The sequence below is a fragment of the Ovis aries genome, chromosome 1 (genome assembly GCF_016772045.2).
Source record: "Ovis aries strain OAR_USU_Benz2616 breed Rambouillet chromosome 1, ARS-UI_Ramb_v3.0, whole genome shotgun sequence".
Lineage (NCBI taxonomy): Eukaryota > Metazoa > Chordata > Mammalia > Artiodactyla > Bovidae > Ovis > Ovis aries.
Genome location: NC_056054.1, coordinates 192,971,942 through 192,999,178, shown reverse-complemented (window position 1 = coordinate 192,999,178; position 27,237 = coordinate 192,971,942). Strand labels below are relative to the sequence as shown.

At 39.5% G+C, this 27,237-nt stretch overlaps 1 protein-coding gene across 8 annotated transcripts in view; it reads right to left on the bottom strand.

The window, feature by feature from the left end:
• The window catches only part of ACAP2 (ArfGAP with coiled-coil, ankyrin repeat and PH domains 2), a 165,151-nt gene extending 139,275 nt beyond the window's left edge, over window positions 1-25,876 (bottom strand). For all 8 annotated transcript variants that reach the window (XM_027957131.3, XM_042232913.2, XM_042232904.2 and 5 more), the window contains exon 1: window positions 25,568-25,876. In XM_027957131.3, the coding sequence (XP_027812932.1) occupies window positions 25,568-25,620 (53 nt within the window). In that variant the 5' untranslated portion in view covers window positions 25,621-25,876. The remainder of the gene's footprint in view (window positions 1-25,567) is intronic.
• Between the last annotated feature and the right edge of the window lie 1,361 nt (window positions 25,877-27,237).

Genomic DNA, 27,237 nt, shown 5'->3' with positions numbered 1-27,237 from the left:
TTTATTGGAGCAAAATTTAGCAATAGCTTCTAAAATTTTAAGTATATATCCTTTTTACCCAAATTATATGTTCCTTTAAAGTATTTATGCTACAGATACAATAAGGCAAATACACCAGGAGTAGAGAAAGAAGTTCACAGGAAAAATAAACAAACTAAAAATAAAAAGCTCATCAGGAGACTGGTTATTCAAATTACCATTCAATAATTAGTACACAGCCACTTAAGAGTGTGCAGCCATTTAGAGAGTAAGGCAGATCTTTATGTACTGACAAAGAAATATGAACAGTACATTAAGTGAAAAAAAGCTAAGTGAAGCAGATAGAAGATGATTTGATCTCATTCATGAGAGAAAAAAATGTGTTTAGCATAAAAACAGCAAAACATCTGAAAGCATACACACTAAGTTGTTAGCACTTAGAATTAAAATGTATTATTTTTCTAATCTGTATAAATTATTTTTAAAACCTGCAGGAGAAAAAAACAAAGTTTCTTTTTAAAGACAGAATATAAAGAAAAGGGCACTATATAAAAGTCTGAAGGGCTCACTAAAGCAATATTTAGGCCGCAATGAAAGAAAAAATTAGAGTAGAAGACACAAGAGGGTGTAAATTAGAAGGCCTTAGCAAAGTTTACCTCAAAGGCAGTGTACAGACACTAAGCATTTTTGTGTATTAAAGTAAAAACAATGAAATTAGTATCTCAGGAGGACTACTGTTAATACAATAATAATAGGTAATGCTGGGTTGGGCAGGGAACAGGATATCTAGGGAAGAACTATAATGAGGCTGTCTACACTGGGAGTTGCAAAAATCAGCCTGAGATGTGACAAAATAATTGCAGCCACAAAATTAAAGACGCTTGCTCCTTGAAAGAAAAGCTATGACCAACCTAGCCAGCATATTAAAAAGCAGAGACACCACTTGGCCGACAAGGGTCCCTATAGTCAAAGCAATAGTTTTTCCAGTAGTCATGTATGGGTGTTAAGAGTTGGACCATAAAGAAGGTTGAGCGCCAAACAATCAATGCTTTCGAACTGTGGTATTGGAGAAGACTCTTGAGAGACCCTTGCACAGCAAGGAGATCAAACCAGTCAATCCTAAACGAAATCAACTGTGAATATTCATTGGAAGGACTGATGCTGAAGCTAAAGCTCCAATACTTTGGTCACCTGAAGCGAACAGCCAACTCACTGGAAAAGATCCTGATGCTGGGAAAGACCACAGGCAGGAGAAGAGGGCAACAGAGGATGAGGTGGTTGGATGGCATCACTGACTCAATGGCCGCGAATTTGGGCAAACGCCAGGAAATAGTCAAGAACAGGGAAGCCTGGTGTGCTGTAGTTCATGGGGTTGCGAAGAGTTGGACACAGCTTAGCGAGTGAACAACAACAATAAATGGCATACAAATGTTACCAAATCACTTGCCTATTAAAAGATACTTAAATGGCTATCCACTGCAATCCTGAATGCTTTACTTGTTCTAAAGAACAAGTAAACTCTTAGAATAAGGAATGGAGTAACAGACAACCAGTGGGAAACTATACCTTGCCTGGAACCATTAGGTTAAAAAATAAGAAGATTGAAAATCCCTGTGCTTTATTATCTACTTACATATATTAAAGAAGAAATCTGACATTCTTAGAACAATAGTCCTTGAACAGGCCTTGAATAAAGGTTCACATCAGAATCACCTAAAAGACTGCTGCCTGGGTCCTATTCTCCCCCAAAGTTCTTATTCAATTGACCTGCAGGAGAATCCAAACAAAGGTGGTTTGGATAAAGCTTCCCAGGTGATTTTGCTGTACCCCTTGGTCCTCTGGTTTAAATTACTTATTTGCCTACATGGGTGGCTTCTCAAATAATCAAACATTAAAATAAAAAGAAAACTAACATATTGCCAATATAGAGGACAAAGGCTTTGACATTAAGTCATCTGTTAACTTTCTCAGAATCTACCTTCAAAACATTGTCATATTTTTACTGCAGTGACTGCAACCAGCACCTGTGGATGGAATACAGCTGGCTGGATTCAAATCAAAAGAGATGCCATTGTTTACATCTCTTGGAATCATAGTAAAGCAGTACTAGTAATGCCTTAGTGCTGTAATTATAGGAAAGATTACACACAATTTACACAATAGCTGATTGATAAGCAAGAAATCTCCACAATAGTGTTCTATAATTGTGAGTGGTAGTTTGAATTAAACAGTTTTGTAATTTGTACAGACTTTTTCTATTTTCATAGCTAGCTTTCCATCATACTTAAAAAGATCACGGTTTTTAAACAGATACTGTAAGAGCGAGACTATTTCTTAAGACCTTAAAATGCTGGACTGTTTTCTCAAAAGAGATTCAGAAACATATAATTATTTTTGCTAAGAATTATTTTTCTTTTTTGTTTTTTTTTTTTTTGAAGGTTTAAAAAACTTTTATTTAGGAAGGCTGAAGTGACTGTATGCTAACTTGAACAGGCAATCTGCACAAGGACCTTTCAGTTTTGATATCTTCCACACTGGATTCCAGTATGTGTGGTTTGTTTTTTCTTCAGATCTCAAATCATTCTCAGGCACCAGACAAGGAAGGATAATGAAATGTTTAAAAATGTTTCTTTCATGTATTTCATACTTTATATAAAGAACTCCTATAGAAAGCAACATAAGTTTTAGATACCATACAACTTTCACATACAACTTACCCTTCTAGTTCATTTTTCAAGTCAAAAATGAGGCGTCGGTGGTTGTGTCTCTTTAACCTCTTATGGAATTAATCAAACACACACAAAAATAGCGAGAAGTATATGATGCACTCCCACATACCATCACAATTACCAAAACTTCACCATTCCTGTTTCATGCTTTTCTGCTATCCTACTTTTCTGCTGATATACTTTAAATACCAGCTGTTATATTTTTAATAGACTTTTACTAGATAACAAGTTTTTAATAAAACCTCTATCATTATTACACATAATAACAGTAATTCCTTAATAATATCTAATAAGCATTTCATGTTTGACTTTCCCAGATTGTCTCAAAAATGTATTTTTTATAGTTTTGTTCAAAGCTCTATCATTTTGTACCAAATATGATACTAATATTTTGCCTCAAAAGTTAACGTTTTATGCACTATCCAAATTTGAACATGTCACATCTCTATAAGAGCTTCCCACTATGTTTCCAGAACAATCCACCAAAATCCTTAATGTGGTATACAAAATCTCGCATGTTTTGATTTTCTATACCCCTGAGACATATGACCCAGACCTCTCCTAACTCCATAATAAACTAATATTTTCTAAGTGGTAAGTCACCCCAGTGAGAGATAATGAACTTAAGAGAGTCAAGAATATATACTCAGATAAAGGTAATGAAAAAGCAATCCACTGCATGAATATTAACTGAGTGCCGAATCAAAGGGAGAAAAAAAAAATTTATAAAAGACCTTACTGGAACAATTGGGAAAATTTGAACATATAATTACTTTTAGTGTTATAAATGTGGTTATAATGGAGAATGTCCTTGTTTTTAGAAGATCCATGCTGAACTTTCAAATGATTTTTTTTTAATGTACATGCTGAGGAATCCCTGGCAGTCCAGTGGTTAGGGTTTTCACTGCCAGGACCCAGGTTCGGTTCCTTGTCAGGGAACTAAGATCCCATGAGCCATACAGCATGGCCGGAAAAAATTTAAAACAAATGAATAAAATTTTTTAAAATGTATGTGCAATATGTATGTATGTGTGTGTGTGTATATAACACAGGCAGAGGGAGCAAACGTGCCAAAATATTAACAACTGGAGAACCTGGATGAAGGTTAGGTAGGTATTCATTGTACATTCTTTCAACAGTTCACTAAGTTTGACCATTTTTAAAATAATTTGTGGCGGGCAGAGGGGAAAAGGAAAGAATGTATTGCCTCCTTTTCCCTGTAATATTTTTTTTTCTTAGTAATAGCGTTTATTTTTGTAAACAAAACTTTAAAAATAATGGCAAGAAAGCATACTCCCAAAGATAAAATAGGTTAATAGTTTTCCAACGTTTCATATATAGCCCCTTTGATATCACAGTGTCATGTTACACATTCAAATTATGTTATATATCCTATCTTTTCATGTAATATATCATGGACATTATCTCCATAAATTGAAATCTTTTTTTTCTCATTATTTTATAAAAGGCAGAATAGAACAGTAGCTTAGACAGAGCAAGCACTGGAAAATTTTCCACACAGAGCCAGACATACAGTCCCTGTTCCAGCTCCTCGATTCTGCTGTTGTAGCTAAAAAGTCATTGATAATATGTAAACAAATAAATATGATTGTGTTCCAATAAAACTTTACTTATGAACACTAAAATTTAAATCTTATATACTGTTCATTATGTCATAAAATTACCTTTTGGGGTTTTTTTAACATTTAAAGATATAAAAACCTATTTTACAAGTAGAAATGACAACACAATTAGCAGGGACCAATCAAAAAAATAAACAAGGCCTCTTGTTAAAAAATTAAGAACTTCAAAGTAGTGACAGCAGAGCATTAAATCAAGCACAGGGCCCTTCTAAGAGCGAGGCCCTCCATGACTGCACAGGTTATATGAAGTACACAGAATGGTCCTAATAAATATACAGCACTTTTTCAGTGTTCTTATGATTTTTTATGTTCAGTTGCTCGGTCGTGTCCAAATCTTTGCGACCCTATGGACTGCAACATGCCAGGCTTCCCCATCTGTCACAATCTCCCAGAGTTTGCTCAAACTCATGTCCAGTCAGTCAGTGATGCTATCCAACCATGTCATCCTCTGTTGCCCTCTTCTCCTCCTGCCTTCAATCTTGCCCAGCATCAGGGTCTATTCCAGAGAGTCGGGTCTTTGCATCAGGTGGCCAAAGCGTTGGAGCTTCAGCATCAGTCCTTCCAGTGAAAATTCAGGGTTACTTTCCTTCATGACTGATTGGTTTGATCACCTTGCTGTCCAAGGGACTCTCAAGAGTCTTCTCCAACAGCACAATTCGAAAGCATCAATTCTTTGGCGTTCATCCTTCTTTATAGTCCAACTCTCACATCCATCCACGACTACTGGAAAAACCATAGCTTTAACTATAAAGACCTTTGTCAACAAAGTGACATCTCTACACTGTCTAGGTCTGTCATAGCTTTCCTTCCAAGGAGCAAGCGTCTTTTAATTTCATGGCTGCAGTCACCATCTGCAGTGATTTTGGAGCCCAAGATAATAAAATTCTGTCACTATTTCCATTGTTTCCCCATCTATTGCCAACATTTCTTGAATGTTGAGTTTTAAGCCAACTTTTTCACTCTCCTCTTTCATTTTCATCAAGAGGCCCTTTGGTTTCTCTTCACTTTCTGCCATAAGGGTGGTATCATCTGCATATCTGAGGTTATTGATATTTCTCCTGGCAATCTTGATTCCAACTTGAGCTTCATCCAGCCCGGCATTTCTCATGATGTACTCTGCAGCCCTGATACACAGCCTTGATGTACTCCTTTCCCAATTTGGAACCAGTCTGTTGTTCCATGTCCGGTTCCAACTGTTACTTCTTGACCTGCATACAGGTTTCTCAGCAGGTAATGTGGTCTAGTATTCCCACCTCTTGAAGAATTTTAATTGTTAGCTATCACTATATTTTAAAAACTTGAGAGTCCCCTGGACTGGAAGGAGATCCACCCAGTCAATCCTAAAGAAACATTTAGGAATATTCAATCCTGAATATTCACTGGAGGGACTGATGCTGAGGGTAAAGTTCCAATACTTTGGCCACCTGAGGCAAAGAACTGACTCACTGGAAAAGACCCGGATGCTGGGAAAGATTAAAGGCAGGAGGAGAAGGGGATGACAGAGGACAAGATGGCTGGATGAGTTTGAGCAAGCTCTGAGAGATGGTGAAGGACAAGGAAGCCTGGAGTACTACAACCCGTGGGGCCGCAAAGATTCAGACATGAGTGAGCAACAAAACAACAAAAATTCTACCTAACCAATATTCTGCTTGCACAATTCCTCTTATAAGTAAACGATGTGATAAATGTATCTGAAAAGACATCCTTGTTCATAAAAGTTTGCAAATTTTTCCTATCATCCCTTAGAGAACTTCGTAGATGTAAAAAATGCTAAGTAAAAGCATATATATTTTTTAATTCTGAGATATTTTACTACTTTGTCCTTCACAAAAGCTCTACCAAACCACACCCTTTCCAGCACTGTGAGGACTGTCTTCCTATACATTTCCTAGCAAGGGGAACTCTCAACACTGTCAATCTGTCAGACAAAAATAGCTCACTTTAGCTTTAAATCTGCCATCTTATCGGTTTCCCTGGTGGCTCAGTGGTAAAGAATCTGCCTACCAACCAGGAGATGGGGGTTAGATCCCTGAGTTGGGGCGATATTCTGGAGGAGGAAATGGCAACCCACTCCAGTATTCTCGCCTGGGAAATCCCATGGACAGAGGAGCCTGGTCGGCTACAGTCCATGGGGTCACAAAAGAGCTGGACTCGACTTAGTGACTGAACAACAACAATGCAATCTTACTGCATCTTTATAACTGTCCTCATCGTCACTGCCAAGGGCACTTTTAGACATAATGTACAGCAGATTATTTATGTGACCTGGCCATTTCCCCACCAAGATGAAGCGTCTATTTCTCCACTCCCCTGAATTCAGGTAACCTCTGTGACTGCCCTAACAGAATATAGGGGAAATGAAATGATGCTCAACTTGTTCCAGGCTTGACCCTTAATTGGCCTGGTAGCTTAAGCAGCCTCAAGGATGAGATGACATGCGAACAGAGGACAAAAGGACCACAGAACAAAAGGGCATCAGACATGTGACTGAAGAAGCCACACTGGAAGTGGATGGTCCAGCCTCAGCCACCCAGTTGTCATACCACGGATCAGAGATGACCTTCCAGCCAAGATCTTTTGAAACTCCTGACCCACAAACCATGAGCAAAATAAAACAGTCTTTTTAAGTCACTAAATTTTAGGTTTATTTCTTTCAAATATCTCATTCTGAATCAGGTTTTCCAAGAACAAGTTTCCAAAAGACTGATAAGATACTCTAAGTAGATGGTCAACTAAAAAATCAATGGTTTTATCAAGATGACACACAGAATATTTCAGGGATTCCCTGATGGTCCTGTGGTTAGGACTCCACACTTTCACTAGCAAGAGCCCAAAGTCTCTTAAGCTGGAAGGGGCAAATTTCTTTTAACTAAAAAAAAAAAAAAAAAGAACATGATATTTAAAAATTTTTCTATACAACCACAATAAGCATTAATTTTCTGAATAGTTTTGTTTGTGAAATTAACTTTTATTATAAACCCCACATATACATATTTGATGGCCTACAAACAGATTAGGCTCTCAAGAATTATAACTACCTAAGAGAAGCAACCAACCTAGATAGCATATTAAAAACCAGAGACATTATTTGCCAACAAAGGTCCGTCTAGTCAAGGCTATGGTTTTTCCAATGGTCACATACGGATGTGAGAGTTGGACTGTGAAGAAAGCTGAGGGCCGAAGAATTGATGCTTTTGAACTGTGGTGTTGGAGAAGACTCTTGAGAGTCCCTTGGACTGCAAGGAGATCCAACCAGTCCACTCTAAAGGAGGTCAGTCCTGGGTGTTCGTTGGAAGGACTGATGCTAAAGCTGAAACTCCAATACTTTGGCCACCTAATGCGAAGAGTTGACTCATTGGAAAAGATTCTGATGCTGGGAAGGATTGGGGGCAGGAGGAAAAGGGGAAGACAGGATGAAATGGCTGGATGGCATCACTGACTCGATGGACATGAGTTTGAGTAAACTCTGGGAGTTGGTGATGAACAGGGAGTCCTGGCATGCTGTGATTCATGGCATCGCAAAGAGTCGGACAAGACTGAGCGACTGAACTGAACTGAACTGAAGAGGATCTAAAGATTTCGGTTTGATTTAATTACTACGTTGTCAAAGAAAAGTTAAACAAGCTCTAGCATGTATTACTTATAGTTTTGGAAATCCATCAATAGTACAACAATAGAAAGATTTCTAAAATAAACACAGTATTTTATGTAAAAATGGAAAATGTATAACTATTTTAATGAATGAAATTTGGGGCAATAAAAGTCTGTAGCTTAACTATTGTGTGCGAAAGAATTATGCTGAGAATAAAAGGAAACAGACATTGGAGGTCTCCTACCAAAGAGTTTATAATCTAAAATGGAGTATGGGATGAGATCTTAATCAGTTTGCAAAATAAAATTACAAAAGGCTACACTTCTGTGCCGATTCTACTTAACAGCTCCACCTGGTATCTACTAGTTGTCTCAAACTTAACAAGTACAAAAATGGAACTCTTGAGTTTCTTACCAAAACCTGTTCTTCCTTTGCTTTCCCCCATCAGTAAACAATATGTCTATCCTTCCAGTTGCTAAAGGTAAAAATGCTATTTTTATTCTCTTTCCTAACAAGCAATTCAACAGCAATTCTTTTTGATTCTACCGCAGAAATTACCTCCACTAGCTCCCCAAGTCTTCTCTTGCCTGGTCTAACCTAGTAACTAATTACTTGCAATGGCTTCCTCTAACTGGTCTCTCTAGATTCACCCTCACCCCTCTACAGCCCATTTTCCAAACAGTAGTCAAAGTATTTTTTAAATACAAGTCTTATCATCTCTCACTACTAATTTCTAATGGCTTCCCATTGCACTAATCATAAAATCCAAACTTCATACTACGGATGACTTCTTAGGCCTAACATGATCAGATCCCTATTTCTCTCTCTTATCTCCTACCACTGTTCCTCCTGCTCACTTTGCTCCAGCCCACACTGGCCTCTTTTAGTTCTGTGAAGATCATGCACCTTCCCATTTCAAGGCTTTTGATTTACAAGCCTCTCCTCCCCCTAGTTCCCAATTCAAGGTGCCAGAGATCAAACTCTGTATTATCAACCAAAAGACAACCAAATATCATGGGTTTCCCGGTGAAAATGACATACCACCACTTAAAAGTATTCTTGCCAAAAATGTTAAACTGAATTGATCCAGAAAAAAACAACCAGATGATTTCAGAAAGTGGAAAACTGTACAAGATAATTTGTCTACTTTTTTCAAAAGAGTAACAAGACATTGTTGTCATATTATCCATGATCTAGAAAAGTGGGCGATCATCACAGAGAACACAGGAATAAGCAGTAAGTGTTATGCCATAACATCTTGATAAAGCATTTACTACAACCATTTTCCTTCAATCGTAAAACCTTCCTAGTAATACTGAAAATATATAAATACTACTAAATAAAAATATAGCACAGCTACCAAAAGTTTGCACTAGCATTTTACAACAGTAATAAGTAAACTAATGAACACAGATGAGATTTTTGGCAAAATCGCAACCCAACTGAGACGAGACTTTGGGGGAAGTTGCAATGACGTGAATAAATTTTCCATGTGAGACAAGACGTGAGACTTTAGGAGCCAGAGGGTAGAATGTGGTAGACAGAATAATGGCCTCCCAAACAGGTCAACATCCTAGTCCCCAGAACCCGTGAAAATGTAAGGTTATGCTGTATAGGTGAACTAAAGCAGCAAACAGAATTAAGGTTAATTAATAATCATGGGACCTTGAGATGAGAAAATTATCCTGGTATTATCTGGGTAAGTCCAATGTTACCAGAGTCCTTATAAGTGAAAGAGGAAGACAGATTGTCAGAGTCATTGCTGGCTTTGAAGACAGAAGAGGGCCATGAACTGTCAAATAATATGAGCAGACTCTTGAGACTAGAAAAGTAAAAGCAATGATCTTCCCTGTATCTTCTAGAAACAAATGCAGTCCTGCCAACACCTTGATTTTAACTAAGTAAGACCTGTACTGAAACTCTGACCCCCAGATCTGTAAGATGATAAATTTGTGTTGTTCTAAGCCACTGAATTTGGGATAATCTGTTGTAGCAGCAATAGGAAGCTAACAAAGTTTACTTAGTGACTGGACTGGGATGATCATCTACCACTCTGTCTACCTAACAGAGGAAAGAATTAACCCTCTCTGGAGAAAGATATCATCTGAAGCATCTACAGTTTTTCACAGCATACAGCATTAAATTAAAAACTGAGCCCACCAAAAGAAAGAACTAAATAACAACCAGAAGAAAATACAAAACAAACAGAAACAGAGTCACTGATGAGCCAGATACTGGTTTTATTAGATAGGGACTTAAAAGTGGCAATAATTAACACAGTCATGAAATGAGAGAAAAACTAGCAAGAAATACATGAAAAGCTAGCAATTTTCACCAAAGAACAAGACTCTATACAGAAGAAAATCAAATGAAATGTCCAAAAGTAAAAAGATGAATTAAAAACTCCAGATAGGTTTAACAGCAGTTTATAAACAGCAGAAGATGAGGGAATACAAGTCAATTAAAATATCCTATTTCTCCATTAAGAGTAATATTTCAAAAAAGAGCAAAAGACATGTAAGACACAGCAAAAAAAAATTTAACATATGTGGAGCTGAGTCCCAGAAGAAGAGAAGTGTAGCAGAAGGCAACATTTAGAGAGATAATAGGAATTTTACAAATGGATGAAACAAACCCCATATATTGAAGAAACCCTACAAGCCCCAAGCAGGATGACAACAGAAACCACATCTACATATATCAAGCTAAAACTGAAAATCAGTCAAAGAAAAAAGGCTTAAGAGCAGCCAGAGGAAATCAGACACATTATGCTCCAAAGAGCAATAATAAGACAAACAAACTTGCAACATAAATGATAAAAATGTAAACAAAAGACAATGAAATGACATTGTGCTTTAAAAAAAAAAGCCAATCTATTATTCTATGCTTTGGAAAAATAGCCTTCAAACATCAAAGAAAAACAAAGGCTTTTTCAGACAAACAGAGGTGGCTCTTAGCCCAGCAGATAAATGCCATAGGAGGTTCTCACAGTAAATGATAAATGTGCTAGGAAGTATCTTAACTCATTTCATTCATATAAAACTATTATCTGACCATAACCAATAACATCTAGTCTCCGTGTAATTAAATACTTTAATTCAAAAATTCATATAAATGGATTTTTAACTTACTATAAAGCTTCCCTTTGAACATAAAACTGAAAATCAGAGTAAAACAATATATCACCAAGTTAAAAACTATTTTTTAAAACAAGGAAAGTTTTATAAAAAAAATAAAATAAAAAAAAACAAGGAAAGTTTTGTTTATTTAAAAATGAACATGGGGAATTCCCTGCTGCTGCTAAGTCACTTCAGTCGTGTCCGACTCTGTGTGACCCCACAGACAGCAGCCCACCAGGCTGCTCCACTCATGGGATTTTCAAGGCAAGAGTATTGGAGTGGGGTGCCATTGTCTTCTCCAGGGAATTCCCCGATGGTCCACAATTTCACTGCCAAGGGCAGAGGTTCAAACCCTGGTCAAGGAACTAAGATTTCACAAGACCCAAGTAAGTAAGTATTAGTGGCTCAGTTGTGTCCGACTCTTTGCAACCTCATGAACTAGAACCTGATAGGCTCCTGGGCCCATAGGATTCGCCAGGCAAGAATACTGCAGTGGGGAGCCATTCCTTTCTCCAGGGGATCTTCCCAACCCAGGGACTGAAGCCAGGTCTCCTGTACTGCAGGCCAATTCTTTAGCATCTGAGACACCACAGAAGCCCACAAGAAGCAAGGTGCAGCCAAAAACAGAACGCATTTCTGACTAGAAATAAAATACCAAAATTAGTAGTTCCAGCAACTTTAATTTTACATGAGTCAACTTAAAAAGTATGCACACCCTGCTCACATCTCATCTAAAAGTGATGCTAAAATACGTACAAATTAAATCCCATGAAGTTTAGTGTCCTGGCACCCATTCGCCATTGCCCGCTTTTGGCTGAACTATTTTACCATTTTTTTGAACTTCAACATTGAAGAGTAACTTTTTAGGCAAGGGAAAAGAATTTATATTTAAATTTGAGTATGTCTGTGGCATCACAGAAAATATAAAAACTTCAAACAGAAAAACTGACTATATTTCAACAAGGAATCCTGCTGTATTTCAAGTACAAATTACTACAGAAGTATAATCAAGTCAATCCTTTCTATAAGAATTTCTTCATGTATTCACTTACCCAAGTCTTCACAGATGTTTACCTTGCGTCATCTCGCCTGTCTAGCCTCCAAACCCCAGCTATAATTCAATGGAGAAGGCGTCATGTACTCCCAAGCGGACACATGTGCTTCCTCACAGCAGTTTTCCTCTACCACCTATCACTTTGCTTTTCCTTTGCCTGCTCATCATTCAGGATTTAAATCCTTAAGGTACTGTGTCCTCAGTTGTTTTTTTTCTCCTCCTATTATTCTTTTGTCCAACCTTCCTTCTTAAATACACATAAAATCTACCTCTGGTGCTTTTTAAGGACCTTTACTGCTCTCCTTCTGCAAAGTGAAGTTTATCCATCTACTTTCACTGTTTCATCATCCACAGCACAGATGATTTTCATGTTTCCAAGTAACATGCCTAATCCTTCATACATACTAGATTCTTCCAACCATTTATTATTACCACATGAGCATGCCAGCAACCTTAAGTAAACCATCCAAGCTTCTCTTCAAGAAAACAAGAGAAAGAGGAAGGGGACTTAGCATTATTAATTGTGTACTCTTCAGCTACTTCCGTGAAAGGCATTTTGAATTTGCAGTAATGCACTGCTGTTCTCACTGAGCCTAGGTAGAAGTGAGAAACCTACCCAAGGTCTCAACATCAGGAAGTGAAAAAGAAGTGAAACAGGTAATCAGCCTCCAGAATCCACCTACTTGGGTCCACATTCACTACCATAAAAGAGTATTCTCTAGTAGAAGCTGTGCTTTGCATACCAACAGCACACAGTTCAGTTCAGTTGCTCAGTTGTGTCTGACTCTTTGCGACCCCATGAATCGCAGCACGCCAGGCCTCCCTGTCCATCACCAACTCCCGGAGTTCACTCAGACTCACGTCCATCGAAGTCAGTGATGCCATCCAGCCATCTCATCCTCTGCCGTCCCCTTCTCCTCCTGCCCCCAATCCCTCCCAGCATCAGAGTCTTTTCCAATGAGTCAACCTCCAGTTAAACATCACAGATAAAATACACCCATTTATCTCCATCTTCTCAAAAAAATCTAATTAAAATGACAGTAGGTGGGGAGTTAATACACAGCACAAAAAACAGCAACAGTAACGGTTAGCAGCACAATTCTAGAAACTGAAAGGCAAATAAAAGAACAGTAACTCAGACCAGAAAAAGCCAAACCCTAAGACATCAAAGTATACTGGTGAAGCCGATTTTCAAGAAAGAAGATTCACCACACAGAAGCCCCAAATGGTTAGAGGCATGAAAATGTCATATGTCTCAAAATACAGGGATGGAGTTGGGAGGAGGAGGGAGGGTGAAAACAGAATCAGTTGAAATCTTATATTCATAAGGAGCAACCAGACTCTTCAGATCCCCACTCCACCCCTCCAACTTGATATGACTACCTCTCTCCCATCCTGACAAAAAATGGGAGTTGTGTTTTCTGTAAAGGTTTATATACTAAAATCTAAAGTACTAATTAAAACTAAGTTAAAAATTCCCTATGAGAGAGAAACTCCAGTGAGAAGTCCCTACCCCACAAGCCTTCTCCTGCCCCTTCTGTAGCTTGGTGTTACTGTTGTTCAGTCACTAAGGCAAGTCCAGTGCTTTGCAACCCCATGAACTGCAGCATGCCAGGTTTCCCTGTCCTTTACTATCTCCCAGAGTATGCTTAAACTCATGCCCACTGAGTCAGTGATGCCATCCAACTATCTCATCTCTGTCACCCCCTTCTCCTCTTGCCCTCAATCTTTTCCAGCATCAGGGTCTTTTCCAGTGAGCCAACTCTTGCATCAGGTGGCCCAAGTATTGGAGCTTCAGCATCAGCCCATCAAATGAATATTCAGGGTTGCTTTCCTTTAGGACGGACTGATTTGACCTCTCTGCTATCCAACGGACTCTCAAGAGTCTTCGCCAGCACCACCGTTCAAAAGCATCAATTCTTCGACATTCAGCTTTCTTTATGGTCCAACTCTCAAATCCATACATGACTACTGGATAAAACATACCTTTGACTATATGGACCTTTGTCAGTAAAGTGATGTCTCTGCTTTTTATATGCTAAGTTTGTCATAGCTATTCTTCCAAGGAGCAAATCTCTTAATTTCATGTCTGCAGTCACCATCCACATTGATTTCAGAAGCCAATAAAATGAAATCTGACACTGTTTCCACATTTTCCCTATCTATTTGCCATAAAGCAACAGGACCAAATGCCACAATCTTCATTTTTTGAATGCTGAGTTTTAAGCCACCTTTTTCACTCTCCTCTTTCAGCTTCATCAAGAGACTCTTTAGTTCCTCTTCACTTTCTGCCACTAAAGTGGTATAATCTGCATATCTAAGGCTGTTGATATTTCTCCAGGCAATCTTGATTCTAGCTTGTGATTCATCCAGCCCAGCATTTCACATGATATATTCCCTGGTGGCTCAGATGGTAAAGCGTCTGCCTACAATGTGGGAGACCTGGGTTCAATCCCTGGGTTGGGAAGATCTCCTGGAGAAGGAAATGGCAACCCACTCCAGTACTCTTGCCTGGAAAATTCCATGGAAGGAAGAGTCTGGTAGGCTACAGTCCATGGGGTCGCAAAGAGTCGGACACGACTGAGCGACTTCACTATCACTATCTATTCTGCATATAAGTTAAACAATCAGGGTGACAATACACAGCCTTGATGTACTCCTTTCCCAATTTTGAACCAGTCCGTTGTTCCATATTCAATTCTAACTGTTGCTCCTGACCTTCACACAGGTTTCTCAGGAGGCAGGTAATGTGGTCTAGTATTCCCATCCCATTAAGAATATTCCTAGCTAGTTTCCTGAAATTCAGCTCTTACATTCTATCTACCAGGCAGAAGATGGCTCTTTAAGATAAATAAGAAAAGTCCTAAAAATACTGACATCTGAAGTGGTCCCAATGAAAGTACTACCCTGTAGTAAAACTCACTAGACAACCCATAACAAAATACAGCATTCTTCCAGTAACTGTTTCAGTGTCTCTTTGATGTGAACAGAGAGCCAAAGATCAACAGAAAGTTTCTAAAAGAAGACCAAAACAAACAAACAACAACAAATCAAAACTTTAGAGGAAGATAATTCAGAGAAAGAAAAATCTGTTCACTATGACTAATTTATTCACATGTATAAGGAAAGCTCTTGAAAAATGTGTTGCTGTTTAGTAGTTAAGTTTGTCCAACTCTCTGTGACCCATGAACTGTAGCCCACCAGGGTCCTGTCTCCATGGGCTTTCCTAGGCAAGAATGCTCGAGTAGGTGGCCATTTCCTTCTCCAGGGATCTTCCTGACCCAGGGATCAAACCCACGTCTCCTGATTTGGCAACAGGATTCTTTACCACTGGGCCACCTGGAAAGACCCTTGAAGAACAGGTTGATGTGAAAACATATACATACATATATATATATATATACACATATATATTGGAGAAGGAAAGAGCAATCCACTCGAGTACTCTTGCCTAGAAAATTCCATGGCTAGAGGAGCCTGGTGGGCTACAGTCCATGGGGTTGTGAAGAGTCAGACACAACTGAGCAACTTCACTTTCACTTTCATATATATATATATACACACACATACATACATATATACACACACACACACACATACATACATATACATAAATATATTCAGAACAACAAAGAATTTTTGAAAACTAAGATTAGGAAATACTTTGGATACATCATCCAGAACAAAAAGATAAATAGGAAATGGGAGAAAAAGAATTCATTCAAAATATGAATACAAGAATAAAAGATAAAAAAAGAGGAAAAGAAATTATCAAAGAAATAATATGATTCCTCAGAACTAAAACACATGAGTTTTCAGATTGAGAGGAAGTATCCAAGACAATAAATAAAAAATACCCACCTAAAGGCATATCATTACGAAATTTCAGAATATCAGGAGTAAAGAAAAAAATCTAAAAAAACTTCAGAAACAACAACAACAAAAAAATCAGAAAATAAAAACAGTACCACTTGTCCAGAGCAACACTGAAAACCAGAAGACAGTGGTGCAATGCCTTCAAATTCTGAGAGAAAATGGTTTCAGTCTACAATCCTACATACATTTTCAGACAGGTAAAGTCTAAAACAAACAAACAAAAATGCACCTTTCTGAGGGAGGGTAGTAGAAATGGCACTCTGCCAAAATAAGCAAATAGGAAAGACAACAACATGAAAATCAAGCAAGCAAACCCAATACAGGAATGATGGAGGGAACTTCCACATCAAAAATAAAGGTGATCAAGGAAATGAAGACAAGCTGCAGACTGGGGAAAAATTTCCAAACTATGTATCTAATAACGGACTGTTATTCAAAACATGTGAAGGACTCTTAAAACCCAGTAAGAAAACTAACACATCAGGACTTTCCTGACAGTCCAGGGGATGTGAGTTAGTTCCCTCACTGGGTACTAAGATCCCACAAGCAGCCGAAAGAAGAAAAAAGAAAACAAACAATTCAATTAAAAAATGGTTCAAAGAACTTAAAAGACATCTTGACAAAGAAGAAACACAGATGGCAAATAAGCATATGAAAAGAAGCTATACATCATACACAATCTGAGAAAAGCAAATTAAAATGAGATACTACTATATACCTATTAAAATGCCCAAACTTCAGAATACAACATCACCAAATGCTGGTGAGAAGGTAGAGAAACAAGAACTCTCAATCACTGTTCTTGATAAAGTATCCGGCACGGCCACTCTGGAAGGCAGTTTGGAAGTTTCTTGAAATACTAAACATATTCTTACAACACTTTTCATACAGTCCAGTAATTGTCTCCTCGGTACTTATCCAAATGAGAGGAAAATTTATGTCCACACAAAAACCTTTATATAAATATAATACCAGCTTTATTCATAACTGCCAAAACATGAAAGCAACCAAGACGTCCTCTGATAGGAGAATACATAAGCTGTGGTATAATCCTGACACTGGTCTAGTATTCCGTGGCCTTGCGAACTTACTAGTTCTATTTGATTTGTGTGCATTCCTTAAGATTTTCTACATACAAGATACAGTTAGCCCTCCATATTCTTGGATGCAGAACCCACAGATACAGACGGCTGACTACACTACACCATTTTTTGCAAGGATCTTAAACATCTACAGATTTTTGTATCTGCAGGGGTCCTGAACCAATTCCCATGGATATCATGACACAAGTGTATATACTCTAATCTCCTTTTCAGTAGAGATGAATTTACTTCTTTTTTCCTTATATTTTTTCCTGTATTCTTCTTTCTCGCCTAGTTGCTCTGGCTACATGCTCCACTACACTGCTGAATAGAAGTATGAAGAAGAACCTTTTTCTTGACCTTAGAGAAAAACTTTTTCACCATTAAATAAGATGTTAGCTCACAGTGTTTTAGAGCTGTCCTTTACCTGGCTGAGGAAGCTTTCTATTCCTAATTTATTGAGTATTTTCACCATAAAAATGGGTTTTATTTAGTCAAATACTTTCCCTGCATCTATTAAGATGATTACATGGTATTTATCCTTTGTTCTATTGTTTATTACATTGATTTTTGCACTCCTGCGATAAGTCCCACTTGGTCACAGTGTAAAATCCTTTCTATATATTGTTATATTTGGTTTGCTAATATTTTACTGATGATTTTTGTACCTGTATTAATAACAGATATTGGTCTGTAGTTTTCTTATATCTTTGTTTTCGTAACATATCTTTAGCTCTGGTAGCAGGGTAATACTGGACTCAGAGAATCAGCTGGGAAGCAACACTTCCTCTTCTACTTCTTGGAAGAGTTTATGAAGGACTGTTGTTAATTCATCTTTAAATATTTGACAGAATTCATCAGTGAAGCCATCTTGGTCTGGGTTTTCCTTTTGAGGAAGTTTTTTAATTACTAATTCAATCTCTTATGCCCACTTAGATTTTCAATTTCTTCTTGAGTCATTTCAGTAGTTTGTGTCGTTCTACAACACAGATAATCACGAAGGTGTGATCACTCACCTAGAGCCAGACATCCTGGAATACGAAGTCAAGTGGGCCTTAGGAAGAAGCATCACTAGGAACAAAGCTAGTGGAGGTGATGGAACACCAACCGAGCTATTTCAAATCCTAAAAGATGATGCTGTGAAAGTGCTGCACTTAATTGCCAGCAAAATGGGAAAACTCAGCAGTAGCCACAGGACTGGAAAAGCTCAGTTTTCATCCCAATCCCAAAGAAAAGCAATGCCAAAAAATGCTCAAAATACCGCACAATTGCACTCATCTCACATGCTAGCAAAGTAATGCTCAAAATTTTCCAAGCCAGGCTTCAACAACACGTGAACCGTGAACTTCCAGATGTTCAAGCTAGTTTTAGAAAAGGTAGAGGAACTAGAGGTCAAGCTGCCAACATCCACCGGATCATCGAAAAAGCAAGAGAGTTCCACAAAAATATCTATTTCTGCTTTATTGACTATGCCAAAGCTTTAGACTATGTGGATCACCACAAACTGTGGAAAATTCTTCAAGAGATGGGAATACCAGACCACCTGACCCACCTCCTGAGAAATCTGTATGTAGGTCAGTTAGAACTGGACATGGAACAACAGACTGTTTCCAAATTGAAGGAGGAGTACATCAAGGCAGTATATTGTCACCCTGCTTATTTAATTTATATGCAGAATACATCATGAAAATCGCTGGGCTGGATGAGGCACAAGCTGGAAGCAAGGTTGCAGGGAGAAATATCAATAACCTCAGACTGCAGATGACACCACCTTTATGGCAGAAAGCAAAGAAGAAGTAAAGAGCCTCTTGATGAAAGTGAAAGAGGAGAGTGAAAAAGTTGGCTTTAAAACTCCACATTCAGAAAACTAAGATCATGGCATCTGGTCCCATCACTTCATGGCAAATAGATGGGGAAAACAATGGAAACAGTGACAGACTTTACTTTTGGGGGCTCCAAAATCACTGCAGACGGTAATTGTAGCCATGAAATTAAAAGACACTTGCTCCTTGGAAGAAGAGTTATAACCAACCTATACAGCTTATTAAAAAGCAGAGACATTACTTGGCCAACAAAGGTCCGTCTAGTCAAAGCTATGGTTTTTCCAGTAGTCATGTATGGATGTGGGAGTTGGACTATAAAGAAAGCTGAGCACTGAAAAATTGATGCTTTTGAACTGTGATGTTAGAGAAGACTCTTGAGAGAGTCCCTTGGACTGTAAGGAGATCTAACCAGTTCATCTTGAAGGAAATCAGTCCTGAACGATTTGGAAGGACTGATGCTTGAAGCTGAAACGCCAATACTTTGGCCCCCTGATGCAAAGAGCTGACTCACTGGAAAAGACCCTGATGCTGGGGGCAAGACTGAAGGAGGGAGGAGAAGGGGATGACAGAGGATGAGACAGTTGGATGGCATCACCAACTCAATGGACATGAGTTTGAGTAAACTCCAGGAGTTGATGATGGGCAGGGAGGCCTAGCGTGCTGCAGTCCATGGAGTCACAAAGAGTCGGACACGACTGAGTGACTAAACTCAGGAACATATATACACCCACTTCATCTACTTGAAGTAATTTATTATCTGAATAACAGACTTCCTTTGTGGCTCAGCTGGTAAAGAATCCACCTGCAATGCCAGAGACCTGGGTTCAATCCCTGAGTTGGGAAAATGCCCTGGAGAAGGGAAAGGCTACCCACTCTAGTATTCTGGCCTGGAGAATTCCATGGACTGTATTGTCCACGGGGTCGCAAAGAGTCGGACACAACTGAACGACTTTCACTCTCAGTATCTTGGTCTAGCTACAGGCTTGTCAGCTTTGTTGATCCTTACTAATAACCAACTTCTGGTTTCATTGATTTCCTCTATGGTTGTTTTAGTCTCAATTTTCATTTATTTCTGCTCTAGTCTTCTTTACTTCATCCCTTTCCCTGCTTTGAGATTAGTTAGCTCTAGTTTCTTAAGATGAAAGGTTAGATCACTGATTTGAGATCTTTCTTCTTTTTAATATAGGTGTTTGTCAGGACTGCTTTAGCTGCACACATGAGTTTGGTATGTTGTGTTTCTGTTTTCATTTGTCTGAAAATACTTTATTTCCTTGTGATTTCTTCTTTGATCCACCAGTTATTTAAGAGTGTGTTACTCGGTTTTTTCAAATTTTGCATTTTTCAGATTTCCTTCTTTTACTTACTTCTAATTTCATTCCATTGTGGCCAAAGAATTTATTTTGCATGATTTCAAACCTTTTAAATTTGTTGAAGCCTGTTTAGTGGCTTCAAAATGTTTTCATGTGTACTGGAGAAGAATATGAAGTCTGAAGTATTCTATAGATATCTATTAAATCTTTTTTTGATATATAGTATTGTTCACATCTCATATCTGCCTGTTGACCATTTGCCTAGCTGTTCTACCCATTATTGAAAGTATTATGTCCCTATTATCATTGGATTTTCTATTTCTCCCTTAACTTCCATCATTTTTTGCTTCCTGTATTTTGCTGCTGCTGCCGCTGCTTTAAGCCACTTCAGTCATGTCCGACTCTGTGTGACCCCATAGACAGCAGCCCACCAGGCTCCCCCATCCCTGGGATTCTCCAGGCAAGAACACTGGAGTGTGTTGCCATTTCCTTCTCCAATGCATGAAAGCGAAAAGTGAAAGTGAAGTCGCTCAGTTGTGTCCAACCCTTAGGAACCCCACGGACTGCAGCCCACCAGGCTCCTCCATCCACGGGATTTTCCAGGCAAGAGTACCGGCATGAGTCGCCGTTTCCTTCTCTGTCCTGTATTTTGAGGCTCTGCTAAGTGTATATGTTTATAAGTATATGTCTTCCTGATGGATTGACCCTTTTATCATTATAAAATATCCTTTATCTTTAGTAATTTTTATCATAAAGTCTACTTATATATAGCCACTCCGGCTCTCTTGTAGGTATTGCTTGCATCATTTATCTTTTTCTATCCTTTCACCTTCAACCTATTAATACTTGTATCCTTCAATCTAAGGTAATTCTCTAATAAACAGCATGTAGCTGGATCATTATTGAAATTTTACATAATAAAAAGTTTTAAATATATAAGGCCAAAATACATAGAAAGACATACCATATTCTGATATTAAGGCAGCTATAATATTATAAAGACAAAATATTCAAGAATAGCCATTATATTTTTTGAAAAAACAGTAATAAAGGAAAAGTTGACCCACCAGATATCATAACAAACTATAAAATGTTACAGCTAATATATTAACAGTATTTGCAGAAGAACAGACAATTACTTTGGTAGAAAAGAGCAGAATCCAGAAAAAGACCCATGTTCATATACATGTATGTATATGCACATATGTGTATAATTTTAAAGCAATGGTTAAAGATGGATTATTCAGTAAAAGGTAGCTGGACAAGGGCCTCCATTAGGATGAAAATAAAACAGGATTATCCCTCACACTCAGAACTAAATCTAGCTGCATTATATGAAACTAAAAATTGCTGTAAATGGAACATATCCTATAATAATGGGAATGGGAACACTTTTCTAGGCAATACATGAAACCCAGTTTTTAAATATCTGTATAATAAAAGACATCATACACACAATTAACACAAATTTAATTAATGTAACAGAGCCTGTAGCTTGAAAGACAGAGTAAAAGAGTGAATTCACTTCCAAGTCCACCACTTGAAAGTCCACCATTAAGAAAGCCAATTTAACTTCTCAAAATATCCAGTTTGGCATCTTTTTAAACACTTTAAAAACAAAAATTATAATTCCCCACCATAATATTAACATTTTAACATTAAATGAGATGGTAGTTATATAAGCATACTAAAGTATGAGATCTGGCCATGTTGTAAGAGCTTGTTCTCCCTTATTTCAACTGAAGCTGATACTACATTAAATGAAGAATTAGAAGCTGCAATGAGGATAGCTGGATTCCTATATTTTGGTTCACAATAAAACTACTTTATAATGCCATTCTTCCATTTCTGAAATAAGAACACATTTTGCTTCATCTCTTGCCCACTATATTTTCCATGTGTAAATTACCAATTATTAGGAGTCTATTTGTTCTAAATATGGAAGGATAAGCAGCATATCAGTCAAGACTGGCACTTGCTTAATAGCAAAATAGAATATGCACATGCATACATATATGTGTGATGTCTTTCAGCCATTAAAGTCTTTCACCCTAAAACATCTTTTTAAGATTTTTATCCTAAGTTACTGAACAAGGATATATCTGAAACAGAATCAAACAAAAAATCCTCAGAATGGTGCAAAATAAACACTGTTAAGGATAAACAATAAATGTTCCATATAAAGATGCAATATTTTTATATTTGGGCAATAAATTAGAGCAAATCTTCCCCAGTTCAAAGCTTCCCATGTAGCTCAGTCAGGAAAGCAACTGCCTGCAATGCAGGAGACCTGGGTTCAATTCCTGGGTCAGGAAGTTCCCCTGGAGAAGGAAACGGTGATCCACTCCAGTGGACTGCCCAGAGAATCCCATGGACATAGGAACCTGGCAGGCCACAGCTCACTGGATCGCAAGAGTCAGACACGACTTAGTGCTATCTTTCTTTCTTTTCTTTCCACAATTCAAAAACCACTAATTAATTTGACTCTTTATTTCAAACAAAATATTCACTTCCTGAGTGAACCATATGTTTATATAAAGAAAAAGCACAATTCTTATAAAATTTTTATAAAATTTTAAAGCACACTTACACATACAATTTAGGGCAGGCCCAAACAAGTTCAAAGTTCTTCGACAGTCAAAATGGTTAATTTCCACTTTATTTTTTTGACATACTTTTAAAAAGTATACTTAGATGCATCCACTTTCCTGTAGAATTTAAATGAACAAGATTCTGACCTTTAGAGTGGCTTTAAAAAACTAAGAGAACCCAAAATTACGCAAAGAAATGTGCCTTCCAATCTAAAACAAAACAAAATGTTCACAGGAATGTAAAATGTAACCACAGACTTTATTCAAATTACTAAAAACAATGTTGCAACTGCAATATCCTTCTCTCCCTATTTCAACCAGCTTTCCTCCTGTTTTCCTTATCAATTTAACAGGAAAATTAATGTTTAAAGCTTGACCACTGGTGAAAATTTTCTTCAGCATGAGCTGCCATTTACATTGATTCTACAACATTCAAGACAGTTATGTCCACATGCCAGGCTTAAATGCCACAAATTCATTTGTGAAGGATAATAAAAATAGGAATTAGTTTTAAAACAGCATAACAGATCAGGACACTATGAGGAATAAATAGTACAGCTGCCTTGCTGTCAAAAAAAGCCCAGCCATCACAAATTTTCTGATACAAATACTTCAAAATATCACTCAGTACGCAAAGCTCTTGAAAGTTTCTCTTATACATAAGCATGTGAATGAAGACCTCTGAAACATTATTTTCAAATGCTATAGAAACCTACACAGTAATGGAGTTATAATTAGGAATATATATGATGAGATTTTATTTCCTGGCAAATCTGATCTAGTCTCACAAACGTATACAATATATTAGATTTCTGTGAATCTTGGTTTCTCTTCCCAATTTGCAGCCAAGAGTAAATGGAATATTGGAAACAACTCCTGAAAACCCCTAATGTCTTAATATAGAATAGATATTATACTAAAGGTTAACAAACGCTTACTACAATATTCCATACAACTTAATCAGTACCTTTTCCTCTTACTTTACATTCAATTACTTTCATTTCAAAAACAAAGACAGAGCATGGTTTACGACCAAAAGCAGTACCTAGAAGCATTCCCAAATAACTTTTCCCAACTTTTTTTTTAATGAAACTTAAAATGCAAAACAAACTGAGCACAAAGTCACATTCCCTAGACAAAAAAAAAAAAAATGCTGTGACTACATCATTACTCAGTAATAGCTGGGTTACATTATTAAAAATTTCACCAAAAAATAGAACTTTTTAAGGTACACTTTAAAAATTACTTCCTCTGCCACACAGTCCTGAAATCTAACTTGCAAAGCTGTTGTAAACTATCTATTTGTACCTCTTGAGTCTGTCAAATCATGCAAAACATAAAAGTTTTAAAAACTAATACCAACAACATCCTTCTCTCAACCCCACCATGTGTACCTTTTTACAAGCAATAGCCCTAAGATCCAAATAAAATTAACACCAAAAAATAAACAAAAACCAAAGGACATTGTCTTAGAAGTAGGAGTTCATTAAGTTTTACAATACTTTGCTTTTCACTGGGGTAAAAAAAAAAAAAAAAAGTGTGGGGGGGCGGAGGCAAATCAAATTAACAGTGATAAAGATGAGAACAGTTCGTTCCAAGGGAGAGGATGCAGGAATTTACAACCCAGGCTTGCCCTAAAGATCAGCGGGCATCAATGCTCAGGAGACGCTTTCAAGACATGTCACTGTTCTAACGGAAGTTTTGAAGGCCTTATTTTTAAGGCCTAAGGACAGCCTTATAAATGCAGTGTAAAACACAACCTAGCAAAACCTCACTCTTCAAAACAATTCAAGAGTTTTCTAAGATGCTCCTAACCGAAGGAGCCCGGGCTCTGGACACCCTCAGGGTTGCCGGCTCTCCAGGGAGGAAGGCCAGCCCATGTGCATCGGAGTGCCACCAAGTCAGTTTATGTGACAGATCCACTGGGAGCATCCGACGGTGAACGGGGCCCTCCCGGGCCAACGCTGCTGGAAGAGGAACAGAAATGCAATCTTCAGGGCCCTCCTACTTCCGTTCTCAAAACAGAAATGCACTGTTTCTCCTACTCCTCACCCCTCAGCCCTGTACTCTCGACAGCGGTGCCCCCTTCAAAGAGCTTAAGTGGAAAGAAAAGCCTAAGAGTCTAGGACCACAGTGGATAGAATAAGGCTGGTCAAACACTCCCACCCCCGACTCCCGTACAAATCAACCGCCAGCGCTAGAAGCACCCCTGGCCGGGAACAAGCCAGCATCAGAAATCGATGTCCCAGTTCGTCCCCCAGTCCTTCTTCCTAGGGGTAGGGGGAGCGGAAAAGCGCGAAGAGGAACTAAGTGAACTGCAGGAGGGTGCCCTGCAAGCGCCCTCCAAGAGGGGCTGGTGTGGGGGTGGAAACGAAGAAGGAGCGGAAGGGAGGGGAAAGGACGAGCGGCCAGAGGAAGGGGAGAGCGCGCGCCCGCAAAGGGCACGAGTCTTCGGGGACGCGGCTGCACCCCAGTTCCTCGAAACGGGTGCGCCCAGCCTCTTGGGCGCTCCGCCCTGGGCAGAGGCCAAGGAAGGGGCAAAAGGAGGCGACGTCCCCCTCCTGGCCCAGCCTCGCCCCTCACGAAGGGCTAGTCGGGGCTGTCGAACCCTCTCCGGGTCGGGAGCCACAGCAACGGCCGCACGCCCCGTCGGAGGGCGCGGACTGCGGGGGCCCCCCGCGCGTTCTACCGCCGGCTTTCACGCCCCCACCGCCGGAGGAGCTAGCTCCGGGTGACGCCGGCCCAGAGCCGGGCGGCTGCGCCAGTTACCTGAAACGGGGCGAGTCTTTCAGACACTCCTCGAAATCCACCGTCATCTTCATCCTGCCTCTGCCTCGCCTCGCAGGGGGCACTGGAAGAGTCGAGGGAGCCGCGGGAGCGGCTGAGCTGGGGACGCAGACGGCTACGGCGGGCGCACGGCCGCGACTAGCGCTGCGCGGAGCTGCGGAGGGCGCGTCGTCCACTGGTCATAGCAGCCCCGAAGACCGTGGCGGCAGCGACTGCTAGTCAGGCCCCAGTCCGGCCCCTCTTCCTCCCGCCCCCAGCAGATCGCCTGCCTCGGGGAAACGGCCCAGGACTGACAGCCTCAGCCAGCCAGCCACAAACCCAGCGGCCAATGGGAGGGGCTTTCGACCGCACCGCCTGCGGGCGCTCGGGCAACGCGCTTGAGCGACGGCAGAGCGAGCCAATAAGCAGCGCGACCGTGGGAGCCGCCTTGCCACAAGCATTCCCGAAGGCCAACCAGGATGCACGAGCGTCGTTAGGCGGGACGCATTGGTTGCTGGGAGGCCTGCAGCTGAGGCTCCTTGGGAAGGAAGTCACGTGGCTGCGCGCCGCGCTTCCCCTAGAGCCCCTCCTCCTCCTCTCCTGCTTCTCCAGCCCCGCCCTGTTGAGCTGCCAACGCGGAGGAGCCGCCGCCTGCAGGTCTAAGGAAGAAGAGTTGCTTTTCACGGCAGTTCTGGCAGAAATCTGAAAAGGTTAAGAGTCGAGATTATAAAAGGAAGAGATAGGCTTAGCCACCTCTTCCTTTCAGTTTACAGAAACTGAGGCCAGGAAAGGAGCGCGGATAACTTTAATGATAAAGTCCATCTTTCACTTACTGGCTTCATCACTTAACGATTTGAAAGTATCTGCCATGTTTATATTTTCATATAACCAGAGACTGCTTTCTGAAGGAGCTGGCATTCGGGGTGGGCATGGAAAGATCAGAAGGATTTAGACAGGTATGTAAGGCAGGGCTTTCTGTGTAGAGGAACCGATTTGAAAACCACAGAACACATTCCTCCTTACTGACGCCTTTCTCTCAGTAGCCTTTGCCAGTTTTAAGATGAGAGAGTTCTGAGAATACAGGCTCATTTACTCCAACTTGCAACACCTACCCCCTGATACACGACTTTTCTAGGAGCCGCTGTAAGATATTCATCATCTGATCCTTAAAATAACCCCCAGTCCCATACTTCTGATTCTTAGATTCCATGGATTCATCAGTTCAGTTCAGTCGCTCAGTTGTCTTCAACTCTTTGCCACACCATGGACCGTAGCACGCCAGGCCTTCCTGCCCATCACGAACTCTGGAAGCTTGTTCAAACTCATGTCCATCCACTCAGTGATGCTATCCAACCATCTCATCCTCCGTCGTCCCCTTCTCCTCCTGCCTTCAATCTTGCTCAGTATCAGGGTCTTTTCCAATGAGTCAGTTCTTTGCATCAGGTGGCCAAAATATTGAAACTTCAGCTTCTGTCCTTCCAAAGAATATTCAGGACTGATTTCCTTTAGGATTGACTAGTTTGATGTCCTTGCAGTCCAAGGGACTCTCAAGTGTCTTCTCCAACACCACAGTCCAAAAGCATCAGTTCTTCCGCGTTCAGCTTTCTTTGTGGTCCAACTCTCACATCCATACATGACTACTGGAAAAAACCATAGCTTTGACTAGACGGAAC